The 13,462-nt window shown below is 43.9% G+C and overlaps 1 protein-coding gene, 2 long non-coding RNA genes and 1 pseudogene across 3 annotated transcripts; all 4 read left to right on the top strand.

Annotated features, from left to right (window-relative positions):
- The first annotated feature begins 544 nt into the window (after positions 1-544).
- On the top strand, positions 545-1,032 carry LOC115541016 (uncharacterized). Its single transcript, XR_003976253.1, has 2 exons — positions 545-790; positions 937-1,032. It is a non-coding gene; the product is annotated as an uncharacterized LOC115541016 (long non-coding RNA).
- Positions 1,033-5,078: 4,046 nt separating this feature from the next.
- On the top strand, positions 5,079-6,655 carry LOC115540326 (uncharacterized; annotated as a pseudogene).
- A 61-nt stretch (positions 6,656-6,716) lies between these two features.
- Positions 6,717-8,298, top strand: LOC115541003 (uncharacterized). Its single transcript, XM_030352715.1, has 2 exons — positions 6,717-8,056; positions 8,203-8,298. Exon 1 carries the CDS (start codon positions 6,745-6,747, stop codon positions 7,672-7,674), a length of 930 nt encoding a protein of 309 aa, XP_030208575.1. The 5' UTR covers positions 6,717-6,744; the 3' UTR covers positions 7,675-8,056; positions 8,203-8,298.
- A 2,122-nt stretch (positions 8,299-10,420) lies between these two features.
- LOC115541017 (uncharacterized) lies at positions 10,421-11,657 on the top strand. Its single transcript, XR_003976254.1, has 3 exons — positions 10,421-11,172; positions 11,260-11,382; positions 11,466-11,657. It is a non-coding gene; the product is annotated as an uncharacterized LOC115541017 (long non-coding RNA).
- Positions 11,658-13,462: the final 1,805 nt, after the last annotated feature.

A 13,462-nucleotide genomic window follows, 5' to 3' on the forward strand; every position in this document is an offset into this window, starting at 1 on the left:
GTTCACAGGTCAGGGGCAGCCCATGGGAATGCGGATGCCCTATCCAGGAGAGATGCTCTGGGGAGCTGGACCGCCCCTCCCTCCCGGTCGGAGCTGAGGGGGAGGGTGTGTGGGCAGACGCCAGGGAGGGGTGGTGATTGAGGGGAGGTATGTGGCAGCATGCTGGCTCCACCCCCAAGCTTACAGGGACTGCCTCCCTTAACGATGCAAGCCTGAGGTGCATTAGGCAGGAGTGCTTGGGGATAAAAGGGAGCATGCAACCACATGGAGGGAAGCCTACTTCGGAGTGCCTCTGCGTGAGCCTCTATGAACTGTGTGTGGCCAAAGAGTGCAGGAAACCTGAACATTGACAGATTATTTGTGTACCGACCGCTTTGCGTGAGAACCCTCCCGGTGACGACCCCTGGACTACGGACTACGGACTACGGACTCTGGATTACCCTTTTCCCCACCCTGGTGACAATTATTCGTCTATTTTGAATAAATCACCTTATTGAACTGCTCTCTGTGTTGTGTGCATCATTTGACTTGGTGGCGTGTGTAAATAATTCTTATGAAGGTCTGTTAAAATAACCACTTTCTCCATGCTTTTATTTTGATACTGTATTTTGCCGTCATGGGTCTTTTATTTTGACGCAGGAAGTTTGAATCTACAGTAGGTAACTTGACTTGAAGGAGATCGCGCGAAAAGGTTATTACGTGTAATTACGGAAGGAATTCAGGCTACAAACGGTTGCTCTGCATAACAATTTGTAGTAATTAATAAGTGCCTAGCTGGAATGGGAACAAGGTATTGTGTGTTTAATTTGTTTAAGACTTTATATTACTTAAAATGTGTTTAAATGTGTTGTTGCTGTACAGCCGCGCTAATGTTATCTTCATGGCGATAGTTGTATATGTGTAAGAGCTAATTAATGTTATTTATCTGTCCTGTAGCTCTTACGGTGTTTATGAAGAAAGATGTGAAGAAAGGAATATTTATGCTCAAAACAAGGCTGACGGCTGAACGTAAATAAAGGCTTCTGAAACATCTGTAAGCTTCACCATTGTCCGGCTGGGGTTCGCTACAGTAAGAGCTTGACCCACATCGATTCGACGACTTTTTGCCGCCATGACGGGTCACGACGGAGGGTCTTCACTGCATGCCTGCTGCTGTTGCTGCTACATCGCCCCATGCTGTTCACATGGAGTCATCGAGCAGCACATGTTCCTGCATGTCAACGCATGATCCACTACGGCAATCCGGGCAGCGGTCTCGTGGATTCGGTGCATTGGTCAAGTACAGTCGCATTCATTGACGCAGAACTGAGCATTACCCAATATCATATGGTCTACGGTACTTCCAATGAGGTGAGCTACACATTAACAGCTTCTTGAACTGAACCAGAGAACATTTAATGCTCACCTGCTCATCTGCAACGAAGGAACTGTTGATACGTTTATACAGACGGACACATTCATGTGGACTCTTATAATTAAGGACATTTAAAAAAAAAAAAAAAAAAAGGGGGAAATTGAACTGCATTTCATGCTATCTGAAAATTTTGCTTATAATGTTATTTACCTGAACATTTACAGTTATTTGAGTGTCTGCACATTGATGTAACTGCTAGTTATTTTTGTACTGGGGTTCTGATATTCTATGTTTAAACTGCTTAAGAGTTCGATCTTATCTGCTTCAGGGTTTTCATCTGGCTTAATAATTCTGAGTTAGGAGTTGATAATGTCAAAGTCAGGTTATGATAGTGACACAGAGGAGCAATGGCTGGTTCTCAGCATGAAGTTCAGGATTTGCAGAGGGAGCTCCACTCAGTGGCAGACTCATCATGCCTGAAGGAAACGACTGAAGTGGTGGAAGAAGGTCAGAGTCATCTCCAAGGTAAACTGGATGACCCACCTGGAGGTCCCAGACGTTCCGAACGTGCACGGAACCCTACCGAGAAGATGCGTGCACTACAAGCGGAGGAGGCCAAGAAAATGGAGAAAGGGCTGCTCTCCATGTACGAGCAATGGAAACTCAAAATACGAAAAGCAAGAGATCAACTGAAGTCCTACATGCCAGATGATGAGCTCTGGCCTCTCGTGGAAGAACTTAGGAAAAGTAAGGAAGACATAATGAACATATATTCTGAAATGCGAGATCTTGCCACACCTTCCACTGATATCAGACGACGAGTCGATACTTGTGAATCAGTCACCACAGAAATCATTATCATTGCCCACAACAGAGCAATAGATGATGAAGTTGAGTTTAACGAGAAGCAGGAAAGACATCGCCTTCATGAACTCCTCCACCGTGACTATGCAAAGTCTGTCTATGGATCCGCCGCGTCCCTTGACAAGTCATAGCAAGTCTGACCATCACTCCATGACTTCCTCTATGGCGGCCAAGCGTGCGGATGCAGCAGCAGAACTAGCAGTGAAGGAAACCCAATTATGAGATGATGATAGCCGAAGAGAGACAAAGGGAAGTGATTCGAGAGTTAGAGGAACAACAGAGGATAGCTCTAGAGGCACAAAGGTATGAGTTGGAGCGACTGCAGGCAGAGAAGGAAGTGCGAGCAGCTAAGGCCAAGCTGAATGTGTACAATAAGGAGACAGAACATAAAGCTGCTGACTGCATCAACATTGAAAAGGATAAGGAAGCAACGAACGTGCCTGTAACTGCCGTCTCGCCATCCCATGTTGCAACACCCTCTCATAAAGACATTTCCTCACTGGCTCAGGTCTTTCAAGACAGCATAGCCTTGAATAGGCTCCCTGTTCCAGAGCCATTCGTCTTCAATGGTGATCCAATACGATTCACTGAATGGAAAGCATCGTTTTCTTCGCTCATTGACCAAAGAGCTATCACTCCAGCTGAAAAACTCTATTATTTGAAGAAGTATGTTGCCGGCCCAGCACGCCAGGTGCTAGATGGCACCTTTTTCCGAAACGATGATGAAGCCTACCAGGATGCCTGGAACAAGCTCACTCGTCGCTTTCGGCCAGCCCTTTGCCATTCAGAGAGCATTCAGAGAGAAGCTTACCAATTGGCCTAGGATACAACCTAAAGATGCCGAGGGACCTCAGAAACTTCTCTGATTTTCTAAATGCCTGTCAAGATGCCATGCCTCATGTCAAGGGTCTCGACATATTAAACGACTGCGAGGAAAACCAGAAGCTTGTCTATAAACTACCAGACTGGGCAGCTTCACGCTGGAACCGACAAGCCACACGAAGCCTGAACGATAGGCAAGAATTCCCAAGTTTCAAGGACTTTGCAATATTGTGTCAACTGAAGCTGAGATTGCCTGCAATCCAATTACGTCGCTTTATGCTCTTCGCTCATCAGACTCTAACGCTGAAAAGAGAAATCTCAGAGACACAAAGACAAACCAGGCCAGTGTTTACACCACTCAAGCAGCTACGGACATCTTCAACAAAGGGTCAGAACAGAGAAAAACATGTATTCTCTGTCAAGATAATAGACACCAGCTTCATGCGTGTACAAGTTTACAGAAATGTTGTTGGTAGAGCGACGGAACTATGTAAGGAGAAGAAACTCTGCTACGGATGCCTAAAATTCGGCCACAGCGCAAAAAAGCTGTCGTCATCGCCACTGTTGCGACAACTGTAAAGGAAAACATCCGACGGCCCTCCACGATTACAACTATGGGAAGGAGAAGTCTTCATCAGATAGCAGCGACAAATCAAAGAGCTGCTGCAACGTCGCTCAGTGTTGCAGGCGAAGGCTCATCCTACACATCGATGGTGATGCCAGTGTGGGTGTCATCCAAAAACAACCCAACTGCTGAGAGACTTGTCTACGCTCTACTTGACACTCAAAGCGATACAACATTCATCGACCAAGAAGTGAGTGACAGTCTAAATGCTGACAAGTATCCAGTGAAGTTGAAGCTGACGACCATGAGTGGAATGAACACGGTTCTCTCCAAGTGAGAGTGTTTTCGGCCTCTGTGTAAGGGATACAGCTCTGCAATTCAGTTTGATCTCCCAGTTGCCTACTCAAAGGACTGCATACCTGTAAACCGTGCTCATATTCCCACTTGTGAGACGGCTAAGCAATGGAGTCACCTCAGAGAAATAGCAGAAGAAATCCAACCTTCTGAAGGACTGTGAAATAGGGCTCCTGATAGGCTATAACTGCTCTAGAGCCATGGCACCAAGGCAGGTTATTCTAGGAGGAGATGAGGAACCTTATGCTGTACGGACAGACTTAGGATGGAGTATTGTGGGGCGCTCATCGCAAAGCTATGATCCGCCGAGCTCAAGTCGCCTGTGCCACAAAATCTCCATTAAAGTACTGCCTCCGGTAACTCCGGCCGACGCTATTCGCATTCTGGAATCTGACTTCAAGGATGATAGTGAAGACAGCAAAACAGTGTCACAAGATGACATCACCTTCCTCAACAAGCTAAATGAGGGCATACAGAAAAACAAACATGGCCATTACCAAATGCCTCTACCCTTCAAAAAAAAGACCCAGTATGCCTGACAACAAAAAACTCAGTCATGATACGCCTCAACCACCTCAAAAGAAAACTGCAGCGGGATGAAAAGTATAAGGAGCAGTATGTCAAGTTCATGGAGGAGATCATCGAAAGGGGAGATGCAGAGCAGATCGAAGACGGTGGGAGTGAAGTTGAGAGATGGTACATTCCCCATCATGGTGTTCGGCACGCAAAGAAGCCAGATAAGCTTCGTGTAGTGTTCGATTGCTCTGCCAGACACAAAGGAACCAGCTTGAACGACCATCTCCTCTCAGGGCCTGACTTGCTGAACAACTTGAGCGGTGTTCTTATCCGCTTCCGATCGTCTACCCTGTTGCTTTGATGTGTGACATTGAAAAAATGTTTCCATCAATTCCATGTGGATGAGGCTGATCGCAACTACCTGCGCTTTCTTTGGTGGAAGCAAGGAGACTTGAACTCACCGCCCAGTGAGTTCCGTATGAAGGTGCATCTGTTCGGTGCAGCTCCTCCCCTGGATGTGCAAAACTTCGGGATGAAGCATCTAGCTAAGGAGAATGGCGACCTCTACCCTAAAGGCTCACAGTTTATCATGAGGATTCTATGTTGATGATGGCCTCACCAGTGCTGGCAGCACCGAAGAAGCTGTTCAGCTTGCCAGAGAAGCTCGTGAACTCTGTGCCATGGGTGGACTCCGATTACACAAATTTGTGTCAAATGAGAGAAATGTCCTAGAAAGTATACCGCCCTCTGAAAGAGCAATCAATGTGACGAATATGGACCTCACGTTCGATGAACTGCCGCTTTGAGAGAGCCCTGGGGATTCAATGGGATGTGGAGTCCGACCATTTTCGTCTCAGTGTCAGCCTCAAGGATCAGCCGGCAACACGTCGCGGCATTCTTTCTACAGTTGCCCTCCTTGTATGATCCTCTCGGGTTCGTGGCGCCCGTTCTGCTCAAAGCGAAGATCATTCTTCAGGAGATGTGTAGGCGAGGCACAGGCTGGGACGATCCTCTCCCTGACGAGCTCCGTCCAAAATGGGAAAAATGGAGAGATGATCTAGCTCAGTTGGATAATGTCACTATACCCCGCACTTACTCACCAGCTGGATTTGGGAAGGTTTTGAAGACACAGCTGCATCATTTCTCAGATGCTAGCTTGAAGGGTTATGGTCAGTGTTCATACTTGAGACTACAAAATGAGGAGGAGAGACGTTCACTGTGCCTTAGTTGTAGGAAAATCACGCGTCTCGCCATCAAAAGTTACAACTGTTCCAAGATTGGAACTGACGGCTGCAGTTGTCTCTGTGAAGATGAGCAACATGCTCAAGGAGGAATTTGGATCAGCTGACACTGAGGAGGTCTTCTGGACCGATTCTAAGGTGGTCTTGGGATACATAAAAACGAAGCACGACGATTCCACACCTTTGTGGCTAACCGTGTTCAGAAGATTCACCTCAGCTCAGACCCTCAACAATGGAGATATGTTCCAACCAATGAGAATCCTGCTGACCATGCTTCCAGGAGCTTGACTCCCAGCGAGCTTTTGTCATCCACCTGGTTCACTGGACCCAAGTTCTTGTGGCACAAGGAAATGAAGCCGCCGGCAGATGAAAATTCCAGAGTTAATAATTGGAGACCAGAGGTCAGAAGTGCTTTGGTACTTAACACAAGAACTACAGAGCAAGCGAGCCTTGTTGATCGTTTATCTAAGTTCTCATCTTGGTCACTGGCTATTCGAGCTGTTGCACGCCTTTTAAGGCGCATCAGAAAGAACAGATCAAAACAACCTCACCACTGTAACAGAACGAGAAGATGCAGAACATTGCATAATCAAAGACCTGCAGAAAAACGTTGTACCAAGAAGAGTTGAAACTGCTGAGCAAAGGGGTCCCCCTACCCTCTCACAATTCACTACACTCTCTTGATGCCTTCCTCGATAAAGATGGTGTCTTCAGGGTGGGAGGAAGGCTGTGCAACTCTTCTCTTCCCAACTCCATCAAGCACCCTGCAATCATTCCCAAAGATCATCACATTACAAAAATGATCATTGCTCATCACCATGAAAGAATCGAACATCAAGGTAAAGGCCTCACCCTCAATGAGATCAGGTCCCACGGCTACTGGATTCCAGGAATCAACAGGGCAGTAGCATCGCACATTCGTCAATGCGTCACCTGTAGACGGCACCGGAAACCAACGGAAGAGCAAAGGATGGCTGATCTACCCCCCGACACGCGTGGAACCATCACCCCCCTTCACCTTCTGTGGAATGGACTGCTTTGGTCCATTCCTCACGAAGCAAGGAAGAAAGGAGAACAAGAGGTATGGTCTACTTTTCACTTGCTTTAGCTCCCGTGCCATTCATATTGAGATGCTTGATGGCATGTCCACAGACGCCCTCATCAATGGCCTCCGATGCTTCATTGCTATGCGTGGTGCTGTTCGTCAGATCAAGTCCGATCAAGGTAGCAACTTCGTTGGAGCCAAAAACGAACTTAAGGAAGCTCTAAAGGAAGTTGATGCAGACCGGCTGGCTGTATTCCTTGCTGAAAAACAATGTGACTTTTGCATGAATGCACCTTATTCAAGCCATGTCGGAGGTGTTTGGGAGAGACAGATTAGGACGGTGAGAAGCGTTCTAAGGTCCACGCTTGCTCTTTCCTCTGGAAGGCTAAATGATGCTTCACTGCGGGCTTTTCTCTATGAAGCTATGGCAATCGTCAACAGTCGACCACTGACTGTTGACAACCTCAGTGATCCTCATAGTCTTGAGCCACTCACACCTAATCATCTTCTGACTATGAAAACTGTCAGGGCCTTACCACCTCCAGGCGAGTTCGTCAGAGAGGACATGTATGGCAAGAAAAGGTGGCGACATGTTCAATACCTGGCAGAACAGTTTTGGAGTCGATGGCGAAAGGAATACCTGGCCAACATCTCTCTCAGACAACGTTGGCATGCACCGAAGAGAAATCTTCAAGTTGGAGATATCGTAATGATGAAAGGAGAGGATGCACACAGGAACGAGTGGAGATTAGGTAGAGTTTTAGAAACTACTATTGACAAAGACGGACTAGTAAGGAGAGTTAAGATCTGCCTCGGTGACAGGAATCTTGGCAAGAAAGGAGAGCGTCTCCATAAGATGTCTGAAGTCGAGCGCCCTGTCCAAAGGCTAGTCCTGCTATTGGAGACTAATTAAACTTGTTCTCTCTTTACATAATTTGTTTTTTTTTGCACTTTCATGAGGAAGGTCATTTTTTTTGTTAGAAAATCATTCGTGTTTAATGTTAACTGTATACTGTTCCATTAGGGACTCATGATTGGTGGGAGTGTAAATAATTCTTATGAAGGTCTGTTAAAATAACCACTTTCTCCATGCTTTTATTTTGATACTGTATTTTGCCGTCATGGGTCTTTTATTTTGACGCAGGAAGTTTGAATCTACAGTAGGTAACTTGACTTGAAGGAGATCGCGCGAAAAGGTTATTACGTGTAATTACGGAAGGAATTCAGGCTACAAACGGTTGCTCTGCATAACAATTTGTAGTAATTAATAAGTGCCTAGCTGGAATGGGAACAAGGTATTGTGTGTTTAATTTGTTTAAGACTTTATATTACTTAAAATGTGTTTAAATGTGTTGTTGCTGTACAGCCGCGCTAATGTTATCTTCATGGCGATAGTTGTATATGTGTAAGAGCTAATTAATGTTATTTATCTGTCCTGTAGCTCTTACGGTGTTTATGAAGAAAGATGTGAAGAAAGGAATATTTATGCTCAAAACAAGGCTGACGGCTGAACGTAAATAAAGGCTTCTGAAACATCTGTAAGCTTCACCATTGTCCGGCTGGGGTTCGCTACAGCGTGGAAACCCCACACCCACTGGCCCGCTACAATATATGTATATATATAGAGAGAGAGCGAGAGAGAGAGAGAGAGAGAGAGAGGACGCCACAGATATAGAGAGCGAGAGAGAGAGAGAGAGACTGAGAGACACACACACACAAACACACAGACAGACAGCTGAACGCAGCAGTGGGGGAAGAGAGATTGACAACTAAGAGGGAGAGATGTTGAGGGAAAATTAGGAATGAGGAATGTTGATCTAGCCCCTACAGGTCAGGTCACGCTCAAGATTCAGATTTTCTGGCATCGGAGGGAGAGGAACACTGGTAGCTTAGGCTAGCTCCAGTTGTGGACCGGCCATCTGGCATACCGGGCATCGTCCCGGTGGGCGTTGACTTATTTTAATTTTGAAAGAAACAACACATGGAAGCAATGGAGAACGCCATCTCGTTCGGTTGTTTAGAACTGAAAATCCGGCTGCCAGGACAACGTAACGTTTTCACTTTAGTACTCTATTTCCAAGTGGGTGCTACATATTGGTGGTGGTTTGTGAGGTCCCCCCTTCACTTTAGGCGTCTTTGAGTGTTATTAATTATTATTATTCTTCATGTTTAACCTCTGTTTTCCTTTTATTCCTAGTCTGTTTTACATAGTTTTGAATGATGACTATATGCTCTGTAAGGTGACCTTGGGTGTCTTGAAAGGCGCCTCTAAATTAAATGTATTATTATTATTATTATTATTATTTGAGTGGAACAACTTAGCAGGTGTCCATATAGCCTATATAGGGTTAGCCTAATTGAACTAGTTTAAGAAGAGAAAACATTTTGACTAAAACTAATGACTAAAAGTTGACTAAAATGTAAGGACTTTTCGTCGACTAAAACTAGACTAAAACTACAAAGGAAAACAATGACTAAAATGTGACTAAATATACTAATTTTTTTGTCAAAAGACTAAGACTAAGACTAAATCTAAAATAGCTGACAAAATTAACACTGCGTTGACCATATAGCATGGTAAGTTACCTTAGCCTGGGGCTAGCTAGGCTACATTATGAGACATGTCCAAAACAAAGTAGAAAACGTTTTTACATTGAATGTGATGTGACCTAATTAAGACTGAGAGACACACACACACAAACACAGACTGAGACAGCTGAACGCAGCAGTGGGGGAAGAGAGATTGACAACTAAGAGGGAGAGATGTTGAGGGAAAATGGCACATAGAGAAAATAAAACTGATGGGGAGAGAGTGAAGGAGGAAGGGGAGAAGAGAGAGTATAAAATAAATGTGAGCGAAAGATGGAGTGAGAGACATGGACAGATAGTGAGATGGATGGAGAGATAGGAGGTGGTGGAATAAACAAATAGTGAGAGATCAAATGAGAGATAGGAGGAGGTAGAGACAGAGATAGTGAGATAGACAGACAGAGAGACAGAGAGTGTTAGAGATGGAGGGAGATATAGGAGGAGGTGGAGACAGACCCACATAGAGGAATGTTGATCTAGCCCCTACAGGTCAGTTCACGCTCAAGATTCAGATTTTCTGGCATCGGAGGGAGAGGAACACTGGTAGTTTAGGCTAGCTCCAGTTGCGGACCGGCCATCTGGCATACCGGGCATCGTCCCGGTGGGCCGTTGACCCAATGTGGGCCGGTCCTGTCCGCTATGTTTTTTTTTTTTCTCCCTCTCTAAAATTTCCCCCAATTGGGCCAGCCAATTGGCTACAGAGGGCTAGCAGTTGCCAGCATCGACACATATTATTGGTCTAGTTTGTTATTGTCAATCAATCATGGTTGGTGCTGAAAAACTGCGACTTAAAAAGCTGAAGTCTCTGGAGGTGGAAGCTGCTAAATGTTCAAAATTGACAGACCTATTTGGTGCCGGGGTTACCACCCAAGCAGGTGCTGCTGCGCCGGGAGACGAGCGAGTGGAGGCATGTATCATGGTAAGTTACCTTAGCCTGGGGCTAGCTAGGCTACATTATGAGACATGTCCAAAACAAAGTAGAAAACGTTTTTACATTGAATGTGATGTGACCTAATTAACTGCATACTTGTGACAACATATTAGCCCAGAGTTGAAGGGCTCTGACTGTTGGTAGTTGTGGTTGATTTTGTTTAAATATGCCCAATTGTTAAATTATGGGTTATATTGTTCAGATGATTTAGCTAAGCTAGCTAACAACACGTCAGCAGTCTCTTGTTGCCATAGCAACAGTAAATATTGATATGGTCTAATGAGCTGCAAATAGAGATGCAGAATCAAGCTGTATTGTAAATACAGATGAGATCCTTGAGATACAAAATACCAGTAAACCTATAGGAAATAAATAGTTTAATTTGCAATATTTGTAATTGATTTTATTTTAATCTTTCAATTAATGTATTGTTTACTGAGTTGACAACTATTTCGTAGGTATAATTTGTGTGTAACTTTAATTTCTGTGTAAATTTGTTAATGGCTGTGTATAGTGCTGTCTTGGGCATTTTCAGCTATTGTCACAAAGATCTGACTTTTTTGCATTGGAAAACACTAGTGTCATAATGAAAACATGACAAAGCCATTAGTGTTGTTACGCTCGTGAAAGTTTAGTTCAATATGAACTAATCTTTTATCTTGTCCATTATTCTGTGGTTTTGAGTTATTTCCCCATCCAATGATAAATGCTTTCCCTATGAATAGCCCAGACAGGTTCAGGGAAAGTCCAGCTGGTCAGTTCAGGGAGAGAGCCAGACCAATGCAGGCAGCCCAAAGACTAGACCATCTGAGAGGGAAAAGGCTGTAGAGAGTGAGGAGTGTGTCAGCCTTCACTGCACTAAAGTTTGGCTGTTGAGTCTCCTCTAGTATGGTAAGTTTATCATTTTTTATGTTTTTATGAAATTATACTTAGTTTGTGATGATTAGAGACTTAATAATGTATCCATGTCCCTCTCAGGTTCACCACTTGAAATGCGAGAGCCTGAGGAGTTTTCCCCCCTCCGTCCATTTTCAAGGACTTGCTCTCTTACTGCCTCCACTTCACCACTTTTTGGCTAATGAAACGTCTCTGATTTGTTGAGTATGTCATGTGTCGTATAATGTTAGATGAATTCATACTTGATTTGTGATGATGACTTAATAATGTTTCCATGTCTCTTTTAGGTTGACCACCCTATGTATGAGAGCCTAAGGAGTTGTTTTCCCTCTGTCCCCTTTTGAGGACCTGCTTTGTCTCCTCCATCATTAACTGAGCCACTTTTGGGTTCCTGAGCTGATTTCATGTGGTGAGAGGAATGCAATATGTGTATGTTTAAAGGTTTATGTGAAGAAACATACTATATGTGATAAAATGACAATTGGTTATTCATAAAATTCTCTTTATATTCTCTGCTACCATCATCTCCTGTCAAACAGGTTTTCCTGACCTGCTAGAAGTTCTTCCATGATGCTTGAGAGAGAGAGAGAGAGAGAGAGAGAGAGAGAGAGAGAGAGAGAGAGAGAGAGAGAGAGAGAGAGAGAGAGAGAGATTAATCTTTACTTTGTGAGTTTATTATGCAACTTATTTTGTCTCAGATTCAAACAAAAGGTTTGATTATGATAATTTCCTGGTGAAAATATGATGATTTTTTATTTCAAACATCTGCATATCTTTGTGTGCAGATGTTTGAATGTGCACATACACGTATATGAGAATGCATATCTACTCAGACCTGTAATTCATGTCTTAGACTTTTTCACACAGCTATAGATAATTATTATTTTTCTCTATTTATGGTTCCATAATGACTGAGTCACCGTTAAAAAAATTTGTTTCAGCTCTAATGCTGATACTGTCTATAATATGTTTCTATTTAGATTATTTGTCAGGATACTTTGTTATTATTGTCCGAGTCTGGTTTTAACTAATGCTGGGCTTACACAAAAATATATTCACATTCACAGACTAAAAACTGAAAGGGTAGCATAGGGTTCTTCCTGTTAGTCTCGTCCCACCCCTAGTCATGACATAACTTCTGTTTTCATGTGATGTGACTATAATGAATAAAGACTGATTGATTGATTGCTATAGCGGTCAATTTTAGTCCTTGGGGCCTATCTTGCATCCGGCGCAATTTACTTTCTCACTGGCGCATGTGTTGTTGCTAGTTAGCAACTGCCGCAGAGTGTTCTTTTCCCTCCTGCGCCACGCGTCGGTAAATTAGGGAATGATCTTGCGCCCCAAGGGGTGGTTCAGCGAAAGGAGGAGGCGTGTTCTGGCGCAAATGTTCCCTGGGGCTATTTTGCAGATTCAGAAATCACTTTCGCCACAAACCAGGAAATACCTGGTTTAAAGTCAGTGGCGCGTTGTTCAGATGCTATTTTAAGGGCGCATGCATAATGTTGCTTGTGCACCTCGCGCATACACTTTGCTACTCTCATCTACCTAGCCACACCTTCTGGGTAAATTATTTGGGAAAGAACAGCTGATACAGCGGTAATAAGTTGTACTTTTAAATCAATGCATCTGCAAACACCGTACTGCAAATACATATTTTCTTGACACAGACATCGTGTACATGCCCATAACTTTTAGGATTGATGAGTATTTGATTGTGAGAAAACATTGTCTTATTGCGAGTGACGGGTTAAAAAGAATGAATGAATGTGGGTACGAGTGTGTGCATGTGTACAATTATTAATGAATGCGGGCGCGCGTTTGTGCGTCCATCTGTTTAAACACACGCAAACTAAACACGTAACGCATAATACAGTCCATGGCAAAGTATAATAACGGGGGGACATATGAATATTATGAACACAAGTCGATATCGATAATGCATACAATACTGATAAGGAACGATGTTTATAATGTATTGTGTATATCATTAAATAGAAGCACAGTTACCGCATATCATATGTGTGTTAAGTTTTCTGAAGTTGTGGGAGAAAAGCTTATTCCATGTGTGAATTAGGCCATATTATTTGTCCATAAACTGAGCCATTTGAAGTTTGATTTCATGTTCATCTGTCTCATCGGAGACTGCAGACGTGCTGTCAATATATCAACTCGTCAGATTCAAATGGGGATGGGAGCTGGCACTCTCATTGGTTTATTGCACGTTACGCCCAAACCACACCTACGGGTAATTAGGCTACTTCAGACCAACCCTTTTTAGATA

Source organism: Gadus morhua, chromosome 3 (assembly GCF_902167405.1).
Source record: "Gadus morhua chromosome 3, gadMor3.0, whole genome shotgun sequence".
Lineage (NCBI taxonomy): Eukaryota > Metazoa > Chordata > Actinopteri > Gadiformes > Gadidae > Gadus > Gadus morhua.

Coding starts and splice junctions, on each gene's coding strand:
- LOC115541003 (XM_030352715.1), top strand. CDS start 6,745: ATGGACTGCTTTGGTCCATTCCTCACGAAGCAAGGAAGAAAGGAGAAC.